The sequence below is a fragment of the Aulonocara sp. 'chitande type north' Nkhata Bay genome, linkage group LG3 (genome assembly GCF_057382095.1).
Source record: "Aulonocara sp. 'chitande type north' Nkhata Bay isolate Kocher_YH1m ecotype deep benthic linkage group LG3, A_spYH_male_GT1.1, whole genome shotgun sequence".
Lineage (NCBI taxonomy): Eukaryota > Metazoa > Chordata > Actinopteri > Cichliformes > Cichlidae > Aulonocara > Aulonocara sp. 'chitande type north' Nkhata Bay.
The window spans coordinates 48500941-48521500 of record NC_141346.1 but is presented as its reverse complement, the minus strand read 5'-3'; the positions used below and the strand labels follow the sequence as shown (position 1 = coordinate 48521500).

Sequence of the window (20560 nt, the reverse complement as noted above, 5' to 3'; positions counted from 1 at the left end):
TGTAAACCCCCCGCAAGATGACAATTGCAATAAATGCCATTAGTTCAGGGAGGTCCATGAACCAATGAACATGCTCCGTTTGCTGTGCATGTTGAATAGTCCATTCTTGAATGCTATGAAGCATGTCAAGAGTGATGAAACACAGGAAGCTCTGAAGGTGACTCGAGATACTTCTCCTGGCCTTAGCCGTTGGCTCTCCATCTGCAGCGTACGCTTCTATTGGGGTGAAAGGTAGTGTAAATGACTGCTGGTCAGCAAACCTGGGAAACCCACAGATAATTGGAACTACAGGGAGTGCAGAATTATTAGGCAAGTTGTATTTCTGAGGAATAATTTTATTATTGAACAACAACCATGTTCTCAATGAACCCAAAAAACTCATTAATATCAAAGCTGAATGTTTTTGGAAGCAGTTTTTAGTTTGTTTTTAGTTTTAGCTATTTTAGGGGGATATCTGTGTGTGCAGGTGACTATTACTGTGCAGAATTATTAGGCAACTTAACAAAAAACAAATATATACCCATTTCAATTATTTATTTTTACCAGTGACACCAATATAACATCTCCACATTCACAAATATACATTTCTGACATTCAAAAACAAAACAAAAACAAATCAGCGACCAATATAGCCACCTTTCTTTGCAAGGACACTCAAAAGCCTGCCATCCATGGATTCTGTCAGTGTTTTGATCTGTTCACCATCAACATTGCGTGCAGCAGCAACCACAGCCTCCCAGACACTGTTCAGAGAGGTGTACTGTTTTCCCTCCTTGTAAATCTCACATTTGATGATGGACCACAGGTTCTCAATGGGGTTCAGATCAGGTGAACAAGGTGGCCATGTCATTAGTTTTTCTTCTTTTATACCCTTTCTTGCCAGCCACACTGTGGAGTACTTGGACGCGTGTGATGGAGCATTGTCCTGCATGAAAATCATGTTTTTCTTGAAGGATGCAGACTTCTTCCAGCTCTGAAATATGGCCAAACTGGTGGCAAGTGGCATCTTGGCAGCTGCATGCTTGACTTTTCTCAGTTCATGGGCAGTTATTTTGCGCCTTGGTTTTTCCACACGCTTCTTGCGACCCTGTTGACTATTTTGAATGAAACGCTTGATTGTTCGATGATCACGCTTCAGAAGCTTTGCAATTTTGAGACTGCTGCATCCCTCTGCATCCCCTTCTCATTACAGAGATGCATATCACCTAATATGCTTAGTTGGTAGTAGGCTTTCGAGCCTATACAGCTTGGAGTAAGACAACATGCATGAAGAGGATGATGTGGACAAAATACTCATTTGCCTAATAATTCTGCACTCCCTGTATGGCACGAAACCGCTTCCAAGACATCATGCAACACCTACGCTTTGATGACAAGTCCACCCGCTGTGATCGAGCAAAGACTGACAAGTTCGCTGCAATTTCCAGTGTGTGGGGATCATTTGTCACCAACTGCATCACGTGCTACAACCCTGGTCTACATATCACCGTTGATGAACAGCTTTTCCCATCAAAGACTCGGTGCTGTTTCCTGCAGTATATTGCAAGTAAACCGGACAAGTTTGGGATCAAGTTTTGGGTGGCCTGCGACCTAAAATCCAAGTACATTTGCAATGTCTTCCCATATCTTGGCAAGGACCCCAATCGTCCCACTGGGGAGAGACTTTCTGAAAATGTAGTAATGAGGCTGATGGAACCATTCCTAGACAAGGGCAGAAATGTTACCACGGACAATTTCTTCACATCGCTTTCACTTGCGCAAAAACTTCTTGGACGGAAAACCACCATCCTCGGCACAGTCAACAAGATTCGCAGGGAAATTCCTCAATCCACTAGACAGACAGATCGCAATGAATTCACCACTCAGGTATGCCACTCCACACCGAGCCCTGGAAAAAGGGCCACGTGTCAGGTCAAACACAGATGCAAAAAAAATCAGGCCACTGTGCGATGTGTTCACTGCTACAGGTACACATGTGGTAAATGCAGACGACAGATACCGTGGCAGTGCCAGGATTGTGAGTGATTGCTGAAAATGTTGAAATGTACTCACTCACTTTTTATCATTATTTGTAAATATGTGTACAAATGGTTGGTTTTTTGTACTGTTTTCATCAATAAATGTCAGCAACAAAGGACATACAAAGGACATGTGTTGATTTCTCCCTAAGATGGCAAACTGAAACACTCCACTCCCCCACCCCCTCAATCACTCACCCCCACTCCCCTCCCTCCAGAATTCCTAGGTAACGACCTAATATACATATGAATGACTAGCCAATTTAGCTTCCACTTCCAGCATTTGACTGCTCTCCGGCTTTTAAAGGTAGAACGGTAGAAGCCTGGAAATCCCAGTGTTTAGCCATGAAGTGTGTCGGTGTAATCTGAGGCTACGCTAAAGTATCAGGTGTAGAAGCAGAGAGCTGCGACGGGCTGCAGAGTGTGTAACCGGGCTGCTTAAGTAGCAGGTCAATTTTTAAACTTTATAATTTTGTTGATGCTGCAATTTCTGGGCTCCGCATACTTTTAGTTGTGTATATAGGAACAGAACATTACTGTACAGAGAACTTCCAGATTATATTTCTCGCATTGAACCATAAAGCACAAACGATGAGATTGAGGAATATTAATAATCCATTTATTAATTATGCATACCCATAACCCATATTTTTTCCAGTTACAAAGTATATATTCAACCTGATTTTATGTCCTAGGCTTGCAAATGAGTCCTGCATTATATATGTAGCATGTATATTATAGTAAAGATGGTTATGAGATTCTTAAACAAGAGAGAAGAGAGAAAGGACACAAAACATCAAATAGTGACGTTTAGACAAACAGCATTTCCGTTTGGATATTTCTTGATCTTTCACTCCCTGCTTTAGTCTTATTACCGCAGGTCATTCTCAGACCGTGAGATTATTTGAAAGTGTGGAAATGTGGATCTGTAATCTATTTGAGTCGGAGCTTTCAGGACATATTATACAGCTAGCTGCATCATTCCTAACCTGAAGTTCTTAGCTATCAAACTCTCGTCCCTGCTTATAGTATCCAACTTTGTTTCCGTACAGATGTTTCAGGTCAGTCCTAATAAGTGTGGTTAATCCTGTGTTCTCTACTTTGCCAGAAGTTACAACATGTAGCATTTACTGTCCTCACATTTTTATTGTAGCCGAGCAACAGCTCTTAGGCTGTAGCGCGGCATTTACTTCACTGAAGGCAAATCACCTTCATCCCCTTCTTGCATAGTTGGGCCACATTGTGTAACTTGCTAATGATCCAAATGACTTTTATTCTGTAAATGACTGCGCTGAGGGACAGATGTTGCTGCAGGCGCTTTAATTTGTCGGAGTCAAATTAGTATACAATGAATTTCATAAACCTTCAAGGCGCTTCACTCAATCAGAATAGCCTTATGTTTTCCAGATAAATTATGTACAGAAGGAAATCTAGGTCAGACTTGATCTGTGCAATAAAAAAAGCCAAGCGTTTGACTCTCAACTGAGAAAATGTTTTGTCATCTCGTTTGTCATTGAAATATTTATTTGCATAACACTAAAGAAGTTCAGTAGGAACACAATTTCCATTTTCCATCTCATAAGCCGTATATTAGAATTTCAATAGTTGTCCTTTTGGGTTTGTTTGTTCTTTTTTTCCTTTCTTTTTCTTCTGCATTACTTTTAATGAATATCTGAATGCTCTGCAGATGTCAGTGTGTTTATGTTAAGTGAGCAAGTTGAACTGCTGACAGAAGGCGTTACTGTCAAAATAAATTTGTCTTCACCAATTATTATATGTATTATAGTTTTATCTCAATTATTAGCCTTAATAAAATTGTACACAACACAAGAGAGAGAATAAAAATCCCTGTTCCTGTGTACTGTCGGGCAAAGCTCTATAGCCCTCAGAGGCTAACAGTGTGGATACATAGTGACCAGTTTTTGTTGGTAGTATTCTCAGTCTGGTTTCGAATCTGTATCCTAATTAAAAATAAAATAAAATGCAGAGAAACCGAGGAATTCCCATAACTGCTGTTGGGGGCATATCCCAGTGTGTCTCATTTCATCTTGTTCTTTTGTTATTGGAAGATTTGAGTGGAGCTGTCTAACTTCAAAGTTCCAACTTATTCATGAAAGTGGAACAAAGACATGATGTTGGCGCCTGTCCAACTTATCAAGAGAGAGTTGGTGTCTTCCACCAACACATTTCACAGCAGGCTGATGCATAATCGTCCTTCTGTTTAGCCAGGATGTGGATGCAACAGAAATGAGACATAAAGGAGATGAAAGCCAAAACAGTGACCATGATCTAAGCTTGTGTGCCAAGATGTTTCTCATTCATCCTTCAAGCTGGAGAGGTTGTGTAGTTGTTTGTCTTGGGCAGTGGGTGGGCTGTGTAAGGAATTACATCTCCCCTCACCCACACACTGTGTCTGTCCACAGCTGCATTTAAAATGTGCCCCCATTAAAATAAACAGGAAGAAGTATTTTTATACATTTGGTTGTGTGTTTGACTGCACAAGGTCATGAAGCTTAACCTAGAACACCTCATTGGAGCTTTACATTTAAATAAATGCATTCAGATGAGCCAAAATTGATGTTAAGGGTTACAGCTCATGGAAATGGGAGAAACTCTGTCCCTCTTCCATTTAAATTCCTTCTTATATTGAATAATCACTGAATACAGATTTACATAATGTACTGCTGTTTGTGTGCATGCACTTGCCCCTGAGTGATGATGCATTTCTAGAGTTGTGAATAAAGTGTTTTGCATATGTAAAACAATTTGTATACTTTACGTTTCTGATGTTGTTTGACATGTAACATAATACACAGAGCTGAATGAAACACATGCTGTGAGCATCTACATCTGTGATTGACACATTCAAATTTAATAAATCAAAATAGTAGTGATCTATTCATCTTTGTAGCACCTTAGTATGCCTAAATAATCTCTAATGAACACAAGTTATGTTACCTGTTTATCACTTGGTTAGATTATGTTAAATTGGATTTACTGTGCCCAGCTTGTTTACCCCTCTCTCACTGTCCTGGAGTTATTGTTTCAGCAGCATTAAATTAGTAGTAGGCTATCAAATGCATTGTTTGCTTGTCAAACACTCCAGATTCATTTCCTCAAGTGAGAAATTAAACCCATTTTATCTCCAGACCCTCTCTGCCCCAATTTTATGCCAAGAATAGCTAAAAAAATCTTACATTAAGGGAAAAGTGGTCTTTCTGCTCCCATAAGTCTTGTAAGTGTGGGGAAAAAATGTTCTCCACAGTGACATCAAGGGAAATTAAGGGCTATTCAAACCATACTCAGGTTGTCCATAATTCACCTCATCGCCTCTCTCTCTCTGCCACAGCGTGGACCTGGTGCATGCTCAGCTCCATGTGTGCGAGGGCCGCAGCCTGCCAGAACTCGGCCTCAAACAAGACAAGATCAGGGTGAATGGCTGCGCAATCCAGTGTAGAGTGACAACCGAGGACCCATCCAGAGGCTTCCAGCCAGACACGGGAAGGATTGAGGTAGGCTTTATCTACAAGTGCCCTCATTGTGTTCATTTGCTGGTGTAGTGAAGCTATTTGTCTACTAAGAAACCTAATGAAGGTGGCAAAGGCCAAAAGAGGCCAGCTGATTTTACAAAATCAAAAAGCTTTTTTGTGGCGGTTCAGATGGTGTGAACAAGACTGCAAGAGTTAAAAGGTTCTTTCTTTTTGGCCAAAAATGCAGGAATAATATTTAAAATTTCACGTGTACATTTTCCACCAGTATCCTGCGATCTCTAAATTCACTAAATCTGCCAGAGGAGTTGAGTGCACTCTATCAAAAGCCAGTGTTTGCGGCATATCAAATTATTTTAACCTTGTTAGTTTATACTCAAACAATAAGAGCCTTGGAGCCGACCATGCGTGCACCTGCATCGTGATCTTGATTTCTGAAAATAGAGCCAGTGATTCCAAACGAGAACTATTCCCATAGTGATATAATTTTCCTGTTTTAATGAGAGAGGAGTATTCACATCCAGCACGGCCTGGGTGAGGCTGCTGCTACTGACAGGAACTAGAAATGTGAAAGCTTTCACTGATGGGTGCATTTAAACTGTTAGACTGAGTGGGTTCATCATTGTCTGGAGGTGGGGGTGTTGAAAACATTTCTTTTGGTTTACAAGTACTCACCACATTTTGATTAAAAAGAAATGGATTACCAATGACTTCCTGGTCTTACCAATTAATTCTGTTAAAAAGGGGTGAACTAGAAGTTGTTTTGCATATAGATTTAAATTTAATTTGTCATTTCATTTGGCTCCAAGGGGTTTTAGTTTATTAGCGGGATACGTGGCTCAATGATCAGAGTTAATTTAACCTGGACATATCAGCGCATTAAAGGAGCCATCTCAGAATTTTCTTAATTTTAAGTTGTATTATAGTAAGCAGCACATATTCCAGGCTCACCTTTAAATTGGCCTTGCAGGACCAAACATCGAATCTGTTTTTAAATACCATCCTCATTAGATGGCATTCTCACGTTCATTACTATTCACCGTGAAAATTATGTGAGAAGAGTGGCCATGAAGGGGCTTGTGACCTTTCCATTTCAAGGACTTTCCACCTTGTTTCTACTCCATATTTTTCCTCTTCAGCTTCCCCCTGCAATTCTCAGAAACCGTCCTCCAACCTACCACTCAGCTTAACAATAATGTACATATTTCACACACCCAGATTCCTTCTTCATAGAGCGCTCACTCTTCTTTTCAGCCATTTTATTAATTTCCTTCTCCATTGGGTTTATTTTGGTCTCTTTACCCGTCATCCTGCACCATTTACCTGTGATTTTGAATGCGGAAACATGATGGACAATAGAGGGAGGCCTCACCACCACCATGCAAGGTGAATGAAATAAACACAATCAATAAAGATGGAGGAATGGGACACCAGGCACTTAATAAATTATTGCTGGATGGCCGTGACTGGTCGGAGGCGGAGCAACAAAGTAAAAGGTGAAGGGCACGAGGATGAAAGTTATAGGTTGTAATTCACTTGAGGTGTCCGAGGAAAGTCGAGTAATTGTCTTTGAGAAATAACGACACTGAAACTTCTGCGCAGGGTCGGATCAGATACAGATAACCCTTCAAACACGATGCTCCAAATATTTGAAACCCACGTGGTTGTAGCACAGAAGGTGATGGATTTTCAGCAGTGCTGTGTTTCAGGAGGAAAGGACTGGAGCCACACACTACTTCCATAAAGCACCAAAATAACTGTCCTTTACTTGGATTAGAAAAAACTTCACGTTAGAACAGCATAAAAATCTGCAAAAATAAAGGTGGGATATTTGATGTTGGAGGTAAAAAGGGAACAGCACCACATCAGAGGCTATTTTTATATCTCATCTGTATGTGAAGAGCAAAGTGATGCAAAATAAAGGTAAATACTTGGCTCACATTTGCAGTGCTGTTCCTTAGTTTTCTGGGGCTGTTCACTGTGCGCGTGTGCGCTAAAGCAAACAAAACAGGGAGGAAAAATTGAACTTTGATAATAGATAGCAAGATTTGAACCTGAACTTCAAAATCAATAGGCAATGTTTTATTTATTATAGGAATGAAGTCATTACTGAGTTTTTCTGGGGCTTCTAGTTACTTTTCTCACCAGTATGGTGCCATACTTGCACCAACACATTCACCCCCAGGCAAGTTTCTGCCCTGAATAGATTTAATAGATGTGTTGCCAGGGAATAATGGATATGTTAAATAATGTTAAAACAAATCGCACCCAGAACTACCACAGCTGCATTTTCATTGCAAAAAGTTAAAAAATTATATTGGTACATTTTTTAATAACAGTTAAGTAAATTATGCCTTTTTAGACTTTTTGGAAAACAACAATGAAGTTAAATTTGCTTAAAAACAACTGAATTTCAGTAAATCTTTACAATATTAACCAGCTTCATGCAACACAGCAAGGTTGGTGTTTAATTGGCACAGCGTGGATATACCACAGAGGTCTGCATACACTGAGTGATATTAAAATCTCACAAGTTTGACTTGTATATTTCATGTCTGCTCTTAAATAGGAATTTCCTTAAGGTGTTGACTACCTGCAATATATACAGTTTCCCTAAACTACTGTTTTCTCTTCTTCTCTCGGTTCATATTTTCCATAAGATGCTTTGCTTATGCACCATTAAAACATTGGAGGAAGCAGAATGAAAAATATGCTAATGCCTTAGCTTTAGGGGAGCGTAGCCTGGAGCAAGTAAAATGGTGTTTAGGCATAGGAGGCACAGAGGAGAGGTTCATAGAGGGAGAAATAAAGTAAGGTGTGAGCGAGGGATGAGGAGTGATGGATGCCGTAGTGCAAGCACGGCAGCAGCCCCGTCGACAGAATGACTGGGAGGAATGGACTGCCTGCTTTGGAAGGCGAAGGGCGGAGAGTATTAAAGCAGCACCATGACATTTTGTATTTTAATCTATTTTTCTTCAGAAGCTCTTCACATTCGGTGTGTTTGCGAGTCTTTTGGCACGTAAACGCTGTGATCAGTTTAGCTTTGTGAGATATGAAGGTGATTCTAAGAAGCACAAGTGGAAAAACCTTTACTCCCATAGTGTGATAAGTGGATGATGAAAGACTATTTACTGAACCCTGAAATCACGTTACGGCAGTAAAATAAAGATGGTGGAAATATGGTTTTGTTGTTCACAGCGGGGGAAACAGTGGGGGTGAGTTTGAGCTTGCTTCATAGTATGCTGAGGTATTGAAGTGAATGATTAACATGTGATCTAAGGGAGCAGCGATCACCCTTTTTTCATCTCGTTTATCTGCTGATCCATCTTCAGAGTTGCTCCAATGTGCTCATTTCTTCCTTTCCTCTTAACTCTGTCCTCCTCTCTCCTTGTCAACGGTGCCCTTTTCTCCCAGTTTCCCATTGTTTCCACATTTGCTCTCAATCCATTACATCCAACTATCAATCTTCCCTCATCCTTTCACCTTTAACATCCCTTAACCTTTAACTCTACCAACAATCTCTTATCCAATCCTTTTCTCACATTTGTCTTTCCCAGCTTCGTCTCTGCAAGGCCAAGTCCTGCTGTTCTCCTCTCCTCCCAGTGTTCATTTTATTCAACCTCCTTCCTTCTGTTACTCAGAAACTCATTTTACATCTTCCTTTTCCTCTCACTCACTCTGCCTCCACTCTGTCCTTCCTTCCTCCCTTCCTGCTGTCATGTCCTGCTCGGCGTACTAAACCAGGGGAACAGAAAACCCTTACTGGAGCAATACCAGACTACTTCATCTTCTCCTCCTTCATTCATTGTCCCATTAGTCATAATGTGACGATCAGATGAGGATTTAACTGTCCTCCCATACATCACTTGTCTTTTCTCTTCAACGTGTCAACCAGCATTACTCACATCTGTGTCTCCACTTCCACCCCCCCAACAGCATCCTTCTCTTGTTTGTTTCTTTTAATGGAACACATTTGCATGCGTCACTCAGCGTATTTGATGTGTTTAAAAATGCTTGTGCACGGGTCTGCAGGCCTGTGTGTACCGGTGTGTGTGCCTCGTTCATCCGAGGAGCAGTCTTGAGTTTGAAAACAGGTGGAGTCCTAATTAGAGGAAGTGTATTTGTCTTGCCTATCATCATAAAAACACCTTCAGCTGCACACCATAAACAGACCGGCTCGATCTTATTGGCAGTTTCATCACTGGTATCTTTCATTTTCTTCCCTGCCATTAACAGAGCCGCCAGTCAGCGGTGTAATCAACTGGTGACTGAACTTGGTCTGTTATAAGTTTGAACTCCTGCTTAAAAGTTTTGACTGTTGATCGATTTCCTATGTGCTGTTTTTGTTTATTTTTGTGATTTAGGGTTTTTAAAAAGTGGTTAACATAAGAGGAATTTTGACAGTATGTTTTCAAAACTGTGGTCCTGCATTACACTGTGAAAGAAGCTCAGAGTTGGGTCTTTAAAAATGCAGGTATCTCATTGGGTCATCTCATGACGCCTGCTACCATTACCTGCAGCACTGTGAAAGTCTTGGGCAAATGGATGCAGTGAGTTTATTTGAGCATGTAGAAACACAAACGAATACAAGGCAAAAACTCAAAAATTCAAAGTCAATATTTGGTACGACCACCTGCATTCTTCAGGAATGGCTCTACATGCTTGTTGGACATTCAGAGGACATTCTCTAAATTCAGCTAAAGAAATGGAAACAAATGTCATTGTGACAGGCTTTTAGTAACAAAGTGCCTTAAGGTGCAACACTAGTTAATCTCTTGAGTTGGATGCCTTTCATGCTTGAATGAGTCATTGGTCAGTAGCTTATCAAACGAGTAAAAACAAACACTGAAAATGGTCAGCTACAAGGACTGGACTGCACATGTGTGAAGAAGTAGTCAATGTCCAAAGGAACCCTTTGCACAGACTTCTGCACAATACTGTATTCAGACCAACCAGTAGATGTGCATTCAGGAAAACCCAGATGAGTTTTTCGAGAAAAAGCTGCCTTTGAAGAGAACAAGCAAAGGAAATGTGGCTGTTTGTCATAGCTATTTATTAATACTGTGCAGTTAATGTTATTATCGCGCAGTCTATATATGCGTACGCCTGATTTTTGCATCCTTGTTTATTGGATCCAGTGTAGCTTGTATTAAACTTCTGAGACTTCATAATCTTTAGATGCCTTAAGGATGCTATAATGTAATTTCAGCTAGTTTGAAAGTTATTAGTCCAAGTCTGGTGTAGGGCTTTGCAGTCTACTTGTGGCGTGAAAGAAAAACGGACCAATCACAAGGCTGTGTGAGTAAATTAGATTAAACTGCTAAACTAATACCCACAGTGACACGTAATGATGTAACCTTGGCGGTCTGTGCGCTCATAACTCAAGGACTAGCAGTATTTTCCATAATGGTAGTAAAAAGTGTCGAGGTCAGCATTTGTCTATAAAAAGCGGTTTGTCACCATTACTGGTAATGATAATGGTAACCTTATTATTTTATACGCAGATTAAAGTCGTTCCCTTGCAGAGAGACTAACACATTCGGTGCAGTAAACCGTGTCATGCACTTATTAGTCAGCAGGATGTGATTTTCCCACACATACAGTATGTAGATGTGGTGATCTTGCATCATCACATCTACAATCTACTGTCCAGTGCCTTCACGAGAGGAAACATCTCTTTTGGTTTCCGATAGCACTATACAAGGATTACACATAAAGCAAGAAAACGGAGTGAGGGGCACGTTCACATTGCCCCTTGTTAACACCCCCGACCCCTGACCAGAACACCAGACCTGCAGGAGGGCAAACCAGCAGTACTGTGGCTACAGACACACATGCAGTCCTACAAGATGTGATTTCCCAAGAAAAAGGGTTTGACCTTGAAGGTCGTGGGTGGGGTGATTCCTCCCGTGTGAGCAAGGCGGAGTTTGTTGAATCGCTGTGTGAGGAATATGTTTTTATCATATTTATGCTTTTCTTTTTTTTTTTACCCTGTTTTTGTATCTCATGCATTGAATGCAGCATTTTCCCATCTTTGCCTCTCATCACCATGGTAATTATAGGCCCATACCAGCCTGTATTTTTACAAAGTGACATTTCTCCCGTTCCTTTATTAGTTTACCCTCGACTGAATTGTCTGCTCATCCATTTGGTGTGCCTCACTCTGCGTTCCTACCTCTTTCTCATCTCTCCTCTTTCCATTTGTATTTTTCACTGCTAATTTTTGTTCATCAAAGCCAAATATTTGCTTATAATGTGCACGGAAATGATCGTGTTTGCAAATCCTTTTAATGATTTGATAAAAACAACTATGGAACATGTTGAGAGACCGTCAGTGTTTGTGTTGAGTCAAGAAAGTCTCAGTGAGCAAAGTTTCTTACTTGGTTGCTGTAGCTCATTCAGGAGAAATCTATTTTCATTCAGAGACCAAAGCTTATTGAAATTGGGGAAATATGCATGAGTGAACATCGTGAAATGCTTTGTCTCCCAATTTTCACTTCAACTGCTCCAGATTCCAGGTGTCAAAGAAAATCCCGACTGTTATGGATAGTCGATGGCATAGATTTTTTTTTCTTTTTTTTTTCTTTTTTTGGAAATCGTTGCCGTTCTTCGGTAGTCTTCAATTTCCAGCGACACAACTCCTCCCAGCAATAAGAGCATTTGTGATTATCTGGTTCTTTTTTAAAATGTTACAATGAGACAAATTGAATAATTCTTGTTAGCAAATTGGTCTGCCGACGAAGTGAGGAGTAAGTGGATACATCTCGGAGGAATAAAAGAAGCAACAAAACAAATGAGTTTTCAGGCATAACTCCCACCACTCAGACATCATTAGGAGTGATGAGAAAACAAAGCACGAATTAAATGCTCAACAAAAGGTGTAGTTTATCAGCAGAGGAATGCACATCTACAAGCTGTTGCCCCTGCTATGCACACAGTGTATTCTAAAAAATATTCGGACTTGAGACATGTTGTAGATTTAATTATTGAAACATAAAATTACAATCTTTGCGTCAGTCTTCACTCTGGAGGAGCCCAGGAAGACGAGCTGCTGCCTTTTTATTGTAGCTGTTGGGGATAATGAAGAATTGATGACTGTGAAAACATGTTTTTTTTTGTTTTTTTAAAAGAAAGTTAGTTTTATACGAAGACTCACCAGACACTTCATTAGGTACGCCTTGCTTGTGCTGGACTGGACACTGTTTTGCCTCATCCTACAGGTGTTTATAGGAGTGAGATCTGTGGAGACTGTATAGAAGCCGTATTGAGTACCGTGAAGTCATTTTCATGTTCAAGAAACCAGTTTGAGATGATTTAGTGTGACTGTAAAGGGATGAACACAGTCAGCAAGAGTACTGAAAGGCTGTGGCATCTCAGCAATGCTCACCTGGTACTAAGATTTAAGTTTTAGCCCATCTTCACATTATGAAGGTATAACACATCAAATCTGCTCCAAGGTTTGTGTTCAGAGATGCTCTTCTACATACCCTGATTGTAATAAGTGGTTACTTGAGTAGGGGTCAAGCCTTCTATCAGCTTGAAGCAGTCTAGCTGTTCTCCTTTGACCTCTGACATTAACAAGACATTTTCTTCCTGCCGCTTACTGAATATTTTCCTTTTCCCCCTGATCATTCTCTGTAACCACAGAGTTGCTCATGTGGGAAAATCCCAGTAGATCAGCAGTTTCTCGAATACTCAGACCAACGCGTTTGGCACCAACAATCATGCCACGTTCAAAGTTAAATCACCTTTCCTGCTGATTCTGATGCTCTGTTTTAACAGGTTGTATTAGCCATGTCTACGTGTCTACATGCATTGACTTGCTGCTATGTGATTTCCCTAATTAGATATTTGCATTAATGAACAGTTGAGCAGGTGTACCTAACAAAATGTCAGGTGAGTGTGTATCCTAACAGAAACCCCAGCTACATTTCTCTCCATATTTTCGACCAGTGTGGTAGTTGCCATCTTTTTCTCCCTTATACTGCATCTTTCTCTGCTCCCACTGTATCTTTTCCCTTCTATTATCCCTTTCACCCTCTCCTGGATCCATTTCCATCTGCCTTCCTCACTTCCCGCTGTCACTATCAGTTTCCCCCTGTTGGGGGAAAACTCTGTAAAAAAACCCAGGAGAAATAAAGACACAATGAGACAAAGTTACTTTCTTTGCTAAACGTGTACACGGGTGAGCTGCTGAGAACAACTCACGTCGTGAAAAGAGGCTTGGCACTTTTTATAGAAAAGACAGTGAGAACAGGATAAGAAAAATAATAAACAGATAAAATAAACAACTCCATATGTGGCGCTAGTCTCGTCAGCAGAGAGCTGTGAGAAAGCTGTGAGAGATAAAACAATCTAAAACAATATGTCCCAAAACAATATGTCTGCTGGGAAAGTCTAAAAGGATAATTCTAAACTAATCTAACCATAGACAAAGGGCATCTTTGTACATTTAAAAGAAGGTAAAGAAACATAGAATCATTTTTCCTGTAACATATTCCCTCCTGTTTTAACTTATTTTAAATGTATACAACAATTGTCTGTAAAGGTTATTTATTAAGTATCTTTAGCAATTTTTTAATTGTCAAAATGTCAGCATAGCAGAAATGTAAATCATGTGGTCTAAAGAATGAAACAAATAAAAGAATAAAAGAATTAAGGAAAATACAGTAAAAGAAAGTATAAAAGTAATAATGAAGAAAAATAATAAAACTAAAACTACAAAAAATAAAAGAAAATAAAAGAATAAGAAAACCTTATGTTGTACCTGTATAAACTACTAATGTGTTAATCAGTGCATGATCACTTGACAAGTCATTTTTAATCACCACGTCATTTATTAGCAGCTATTACAAGTTCCTCTAACAGAATTGCAATGGGATGCTGTTCTTCTTGAGGCACGGCAACATAAGCAGTCATTGTAGATGTTATCATCTTTGAAATCATTACTCTTAGACATGGCAACACACACAACACTAATATGAGCAGTGCTATCATGATGAGACCTAGAAGGACAAACGGTCTTGCTACAGCAGCCAGCCATGAACCGCCGAACAGCCAGTCCAGCCAGCCTTGTGCTGTAGCTGCTCCAGGTGTGTGGTCAGTGAGATATTGTTGCAGAACGGTCAAATTCTGCAAAGCTTCATAAATGTCTCCTCCAGCTTCGTATCCATCAGGGATAAAAGTGCAACATGTCTCCCCGATCGGCTTGCAAACTCCTCTGTTTTCTGCCTCTGTGTTTATGTATGTGATCTAGACTGTACATGCAGGTGTGTGGGAGTGTTGGTGTGCAGCACGTTCAGACGTAGATGTGCTGCATGCACACAGGTGTGTTGTGTCTATAATTGAAATTCCCTGCTGTTGACAAGCCTTCTTGCTGTCTCATATTCCTGTCGTTTAAGTTGTTTTTCCAGCTGATCCTCCCTCTCTCCAACTCTCATTTATCATTCCTCCTGTTTTCTATCTACTCTCGCTATCACCCTCCCATCTCCTCTCTTCAGTTTCATATTTATATTTCTTTCTAGTTATTATTCACCCGTTCTCTGTCATTTCTCATTTCCCCCCCTGTGCACCTGCTTCGTGTCTTTTGCTCTTCTGTTAGTTGATTTTTGCAGTTTCATATTTCTTTCAATGTTTTCTTTCACCTTCTTGTCACATTGGTCCCCATCTATTTTTGCCTCTTCCTCTCTCATACCTGATTTCCACCGCCTATTCTTTCTTTTGCACCTCACTGTCATGTCACTCGTTAGTTTTTGCAGATTTCCCCCAGTTTCTCTCCTTTCATCTAATTTTTAAACGCTCGTTCTGTTTATTTTCTTATCCCCCTCTTTTCATTTATTTCTACATCTTTTAAACACTTCTCCTTTCTCTATGCTTCCACTCATTCTCCCTCCTTTCATCCCCTCTATGAAAATCTTTTCCTTATTTACTTAGTCCCCCGCGCCTCCATCTTGCTTCCTCCTCCTTTACTCGTTTGTCTAAATCGGATTCCTCCCTTTTCTCCCTCCTGCTTTTGTGCACACCTGGTCTCCCATTCACTCTATTCACAGTATACTTCATCTCTTTGCTCCTTAACGCTGCACTATTTGTCATTTTGTTTTTCTTCTCATACCTGGCTGTCATTTTCTCTCTCCTCCTTTTGTTTTCAATGTCTTACTTTGTCTCTGCACCCTGTGTATTCACAGCTCTTATCTGTGTTCTTTCTGTCTTACATTTTCTATGGAGGATGCTTGCATGTGTTCACACATCTAGTATTAATATAATACAATACTGCATGGTTACATCGAGTGCCATGTCTGTACTGCATTATTGAATCAATGCTTCAGGGAATACTTACAGGAAATCAGTACATTAGGAAAGGCTTACCTTTATATTTTTGCTACACAGTGTGCATATTGAAAGTGTTTAATTTGGCAACAAAAATTCGTTTCTCTTTAGTACTTTCCCTTTTTGCGTCGGCTGCGAGGGGATTGGAGTAACTGAAGTACTCTGGAAGTAGTTTTTTGAGATTATTGTTCAGGCACTTTCTCCTGTAGAACTTCGTAATGTTCGAGCTTTCTGATGCTTAACTTCATCTTGTTATTTATTCATTAAAAAAAACAGAGTTCCCACAATTTGATGTAATTTGTTCTTTAATCTTCCTGCTGTTACCGTGTAATTGAAAGGCAGATCTGTTTGTTGATTTCAGACAAGCTCATTTGTTTGTGCAGATGAAACATTACTGAAGGATGCTCGAGTTCATTGGGACTAAATTTGAGGAAGTTTCCATTTTTACCGAAAAAGTTGCGACTGACCCTGTAAAAGATGTTTGTTTAAAGACAGATGGAGGCAGTTGAGTTTTTAATGTCTAAAATGGCATCAAATGAGAAATTACACCTACACTCTGTTTTTCAGTGATTATCCATTTCAAATGAGCGTTTCTAGCACCTCAGAAGAAAAGAGGGGCATTAATGTTTCTTTAAGACAGCAATGACCTGAAACTTGAGCTTTTCATTAGAGGATTTTGAAGCTGTATAATGATAAAATACCCAGTCTCCTTCTGAAACATGACTGTTTCTGTCAGTTTTAAATGACAATAAAATCAAGATTGTTCATTTCTTGAGTGCGTAAGAGGTAAAGACAGCTATCAGCTTCAAGTGTGGTGAAGCACATTTATTCATGTTTTGACTGGGGATGCACGGAACAAGTAAAGCAGGTGTCTTCACTAGTCATTTATCACAATGCCTACTTTCAGTTTTCACAGTGGGTCCACATTCACTAAGGCTACGTTCACACTGCAGGTCTTAATGCTCAATTCCCATTTTTTGATCAAATCCGATTTTTTTTTGTCTGCTCGTTCACACTACAAATAAAATGCGACAGCAAACGCGCTCTAGTGTGAACGCTCAAAGCGGCCCGCATGCGCAAAAGAAGACGTCACACACAACGCGCTCTGTTTAGATCCAGAGCAAACAGTATTGTTTGACTGGTGGCTCTTAATATAATGACTTTGGACTTCACGTTTCCCAATTTTTGCTTAAAGTTATTTTGTTATTTACATAATAATGTAGATAACCTAATAATGATCCTTATTGCTGTTTTAGAGAGGAGCGGTCCTTCAAAGGATAGCTGCAGATTTCTGTCAGAATCTGCAGATTATACAGTACAAATAAAATGTTCACGTTTCTCCAACGTTGTCTTCCCAACAGTTTCACTAACATCTACACTGGATGGCCAGGAAGCGTTCGCAGTGTCTTCTCCGGCGCTGATAATTGGCGTCTGTGTTGTGTCAGTGACGTAAAAAACGGATTTAATGCGACATGACCGTTCAAACAGCAGTCGCTTTCTAAAACATCAGATATGTATCGGATTCAGTACCACATACGAAAGTGACCCAGATCGGATTTGAAAATATCGGATTTGTGCCGTTCACACTGTCAGACCATGATCGGATATGGGTCGCATAGGGTCAAAAAAATTGGATTTGATGCGCTTTCACCTGCAGTGTGAACGTAGCCTAATATGTGGATGAAAAAGTTCTTTATGCAAAAAGAAGTGCATGCAAAAAATGACCATAAGTCGTGAAACGTATGTTGGTGAATACCAATCATTAGAAATCAACAGACTTATATGTGCGCACCATTTCTCTATGTAAGGAAGTAAGCCAGGGCTGCCCAATCCCGGTCCTCGAGAGCTACTATCCTGCAGCTTTTAGATGCATCCCTACTCCAACACAGCTGAATCAAATGGTTTGATTACCTCTTCAGCATGCCATCATGTTTGGCAAAGGCCTGATAACAAGCCATTCATTTGATTCAGGTGTGTGGGAACAAGGATGCATCTAAAAGCTGCAGGACGGTAGCTCTCAAGGACCGGGATTGGGCACCCCTGAAGTAAGCTAACCGCACAACGCAAATATTGTAAGAGAATCCCAAAAAACAAAAACATGAGAAAGTCCAGCTGAGGAAACGGAAATGGAGGTTTCTGAGGAGGAATGAGCGAGGAGACACGAGACGGGCTGAAATAACAGACGTTGAACGTTGTTTAACCTTCGATGCTCAAGTGAAAATAGAAAAACTTTGTACATCAAAGCTGATATAATGAAAAGGGATAAGAAGAAACAGGTGGAGGAACAGAACCACCTGATCTGTCAGCCCAAGATAAGAAACTCGAGGCATTATTGGAAAACAACCATATCCTCCAGCATCAGTGGGATTGGAAATGAAAAGCTAGACTTTGTGTGATTATAATAAAGAACAATGGTCATATTTATAAATGAGATAATGCCTGCTAGTGTGTGTTGAAGCCTACATTATGCTTTTGAGGCTGATTTAAAAAAGATTTTTCTGAAACTGATGAGCAACCAAAAAGAAATCAGAGTATGAACAAATTCTGATAAGATGATATTGATGGACCTCAGGTTTGTACATAACTCACTGTTTGTGAATGAGGCCCAATATTAATCTGACCTCATTTTCTTGGGCAAAGTCACAACTTTTAATTGGTATTGTTGACAGCAGCTGCTTCCTCTGAGAGCGTGGCTACTGAGTTGGACTGGCAGACAAGTGATTCTTTGCATGCTAATTGCAAAGCAGAACAACTGAAGAAGGCTCTCAGGATTATTTTCTCTGGTAGCCATCCTGAAAGTCCCCTGTGTCCTCCAGTGGCCCTGCATTAGCATGACAGGAGTCTGAGCACGCCTTTGTTTCTCAAACATTGAAATGAGCTGTCAGTGCACTGGCTTGCACATCATTCAGTTGCCTTTTCTTTTTTGGGGGCTGAAAAGGAGAATTGCACTGAAATAACGGCGTGTATGTGAGTAGTTGAAGCATGAAACTTCCTCCAGTTAGCTGGAACTGAAATATACCACCGATTTCCCAGAACACATGACATGATTATCACATATCGCTCAGCTTGATTATGAAGATGCTATCTATTAATAATGAATAGATGAGTGTACTGAGTATAGATGTGCATATGTTACTAATGAGCGTAGTTGAATTTTCAGTTCCTCGGACACCAAAACGCTTGAGCTGATCCAGCCATGTAAATCTGGTACAGCAGCTTTTCTTCAGTGTATCCCAGATATCAGATTTGGATGTGCCGACCATCCCGTCAACACCCCCCCTTTCTCTTTACATAATCTGCCCTGCAGGCTGTTCATATCTACTTCTTATATTCATCCCACCTCTCCCACTTGCTGCATTTTTGTCCCCCACTCTTGTTCAGCTTTGCTCTCTTCACACATCCCCATCCTTAGAGTTACTCAAATTCTAGTCCGGTCTTTACTCCACAGCTCTCACCCTGTAGATTTTGAACTTAAAGCATTTACTTTCAGGCCTTTGATTTCTCTGGGCTTATTTTATTCCTCTCCCTCTTGACATGCAGAATATGCGCTAGACTTTTCAGCGCACGTGTCCTACATAACTGCTGCCTGGCTGTTGTCGGTTTGTACACGTCGTCTTGTCGGATGTTGTTTGCTTTTTCCCTTTCCTTTGTGTTCAGTGGAGTGCCAGTGTGTGTGCACTCGCAGGTTTAGTGATGCATCAACATCCCTGTATGAGTTTCTCCTTGTTTCTGCATCGGTATGTATGTCTGCGTGTGTGTGCGGGTGGTTTTATCAGCTCTTGCAGATGGCCCCAGTCTCTCATCCATCGTTCCACTGAAATGAAGAGCCCTCTGAAGAGTAAAGGCGGAGAAGAAAGGAATGGACAGACAGACATGGAAAGAGTGAGGGGGCGATGACGCATGGAGTTAGCGGGCGGAATGGTGGAGTGGGGGTGGGGGGGAAACATGTTGAAACAGCAAGAGGTGGAAATGAGAAGAGGATGATCAAAAGATGGACAGATTTGGAGAAGTAATGCAGAGAGTTGGATCACCAGAAGTGGCCGTTTACACACCCTACAGTGCTTTGTGTAAAGTGAACATCTAAGAGCGTGTGGTGGTGTGTGTGAGAGCTTATAACATGACTGCATGGATGTGAGTTGTACCCAACTTATTTGATACTGCACCAACAGACTCGTTTGCTTCAAGCTGCATGCGTCTTGGTTTTTTTCCTTCGTGTGGGCCTTTGGAAGTGAATTTTTACTGCCGCTAATGTACAGCTCGCTGTAAAGGCTTGGTCACATAACTAGAGGTGTGCGTGCACATTTCTGTGTGACAGTTGGCTTGCATTAAAAAGAGGCTCTTGAAATCGCCACGGGGTAAGCAGTGTTTATGATGCGCTACCCGCAGGAGAGAAAATAAACAGAAAAGAGACGGAAAGCCAAGAATAAATAGAATAAACACGCGAGGAGAGATGAGGTGAAGGAAGTGAGTTTGTGCTGCACCGAGAAGCGTGCGGCAAGCATTTGGAAAAGGTGAGCGAGGGACAAAGTCTAAGTCTGGAAACAGACTTTAAAGAGCTTGAAAGAAAAGCAAACAGACTCCAGGGTGGTGAGAGGGGGAAAGAAGCCACAGAAGTGAGGGGAAGGATTGTTGACAGGTCGAGCAAAGAGGTAGTCAAAGGAAGGAATTGTGACCTAGAAGCACAAGGATTATTTTTACTTTTATTTTTATTTTTTGTAAATCGCTTAA

General features: G+C 40.6%; 1 protein-coding gene across 2 annotated transcripts in view; it reads left to right on the top strand.

Moving 5' to 3' along the window:
* Window positions 1–20560, top strand: part of pcxb (pyruvate carboxylase b) — a 319257-nt gene that overhangs the window by 94160 nt on the left and 204537 nt on the right. For both annotated transcript variants that reach the window (XM_086284188.1, XM_086284198.1), the window contains exon 11: window positions 5368–5530. In XM_086284188.1, coding sequence (XP_086140314.1) covers window positions 5368–5530 — 163 coding nt within the window. The remainder of the gene's footprint in view (window positions 1–5367; window positions 5531–20560) is intronic.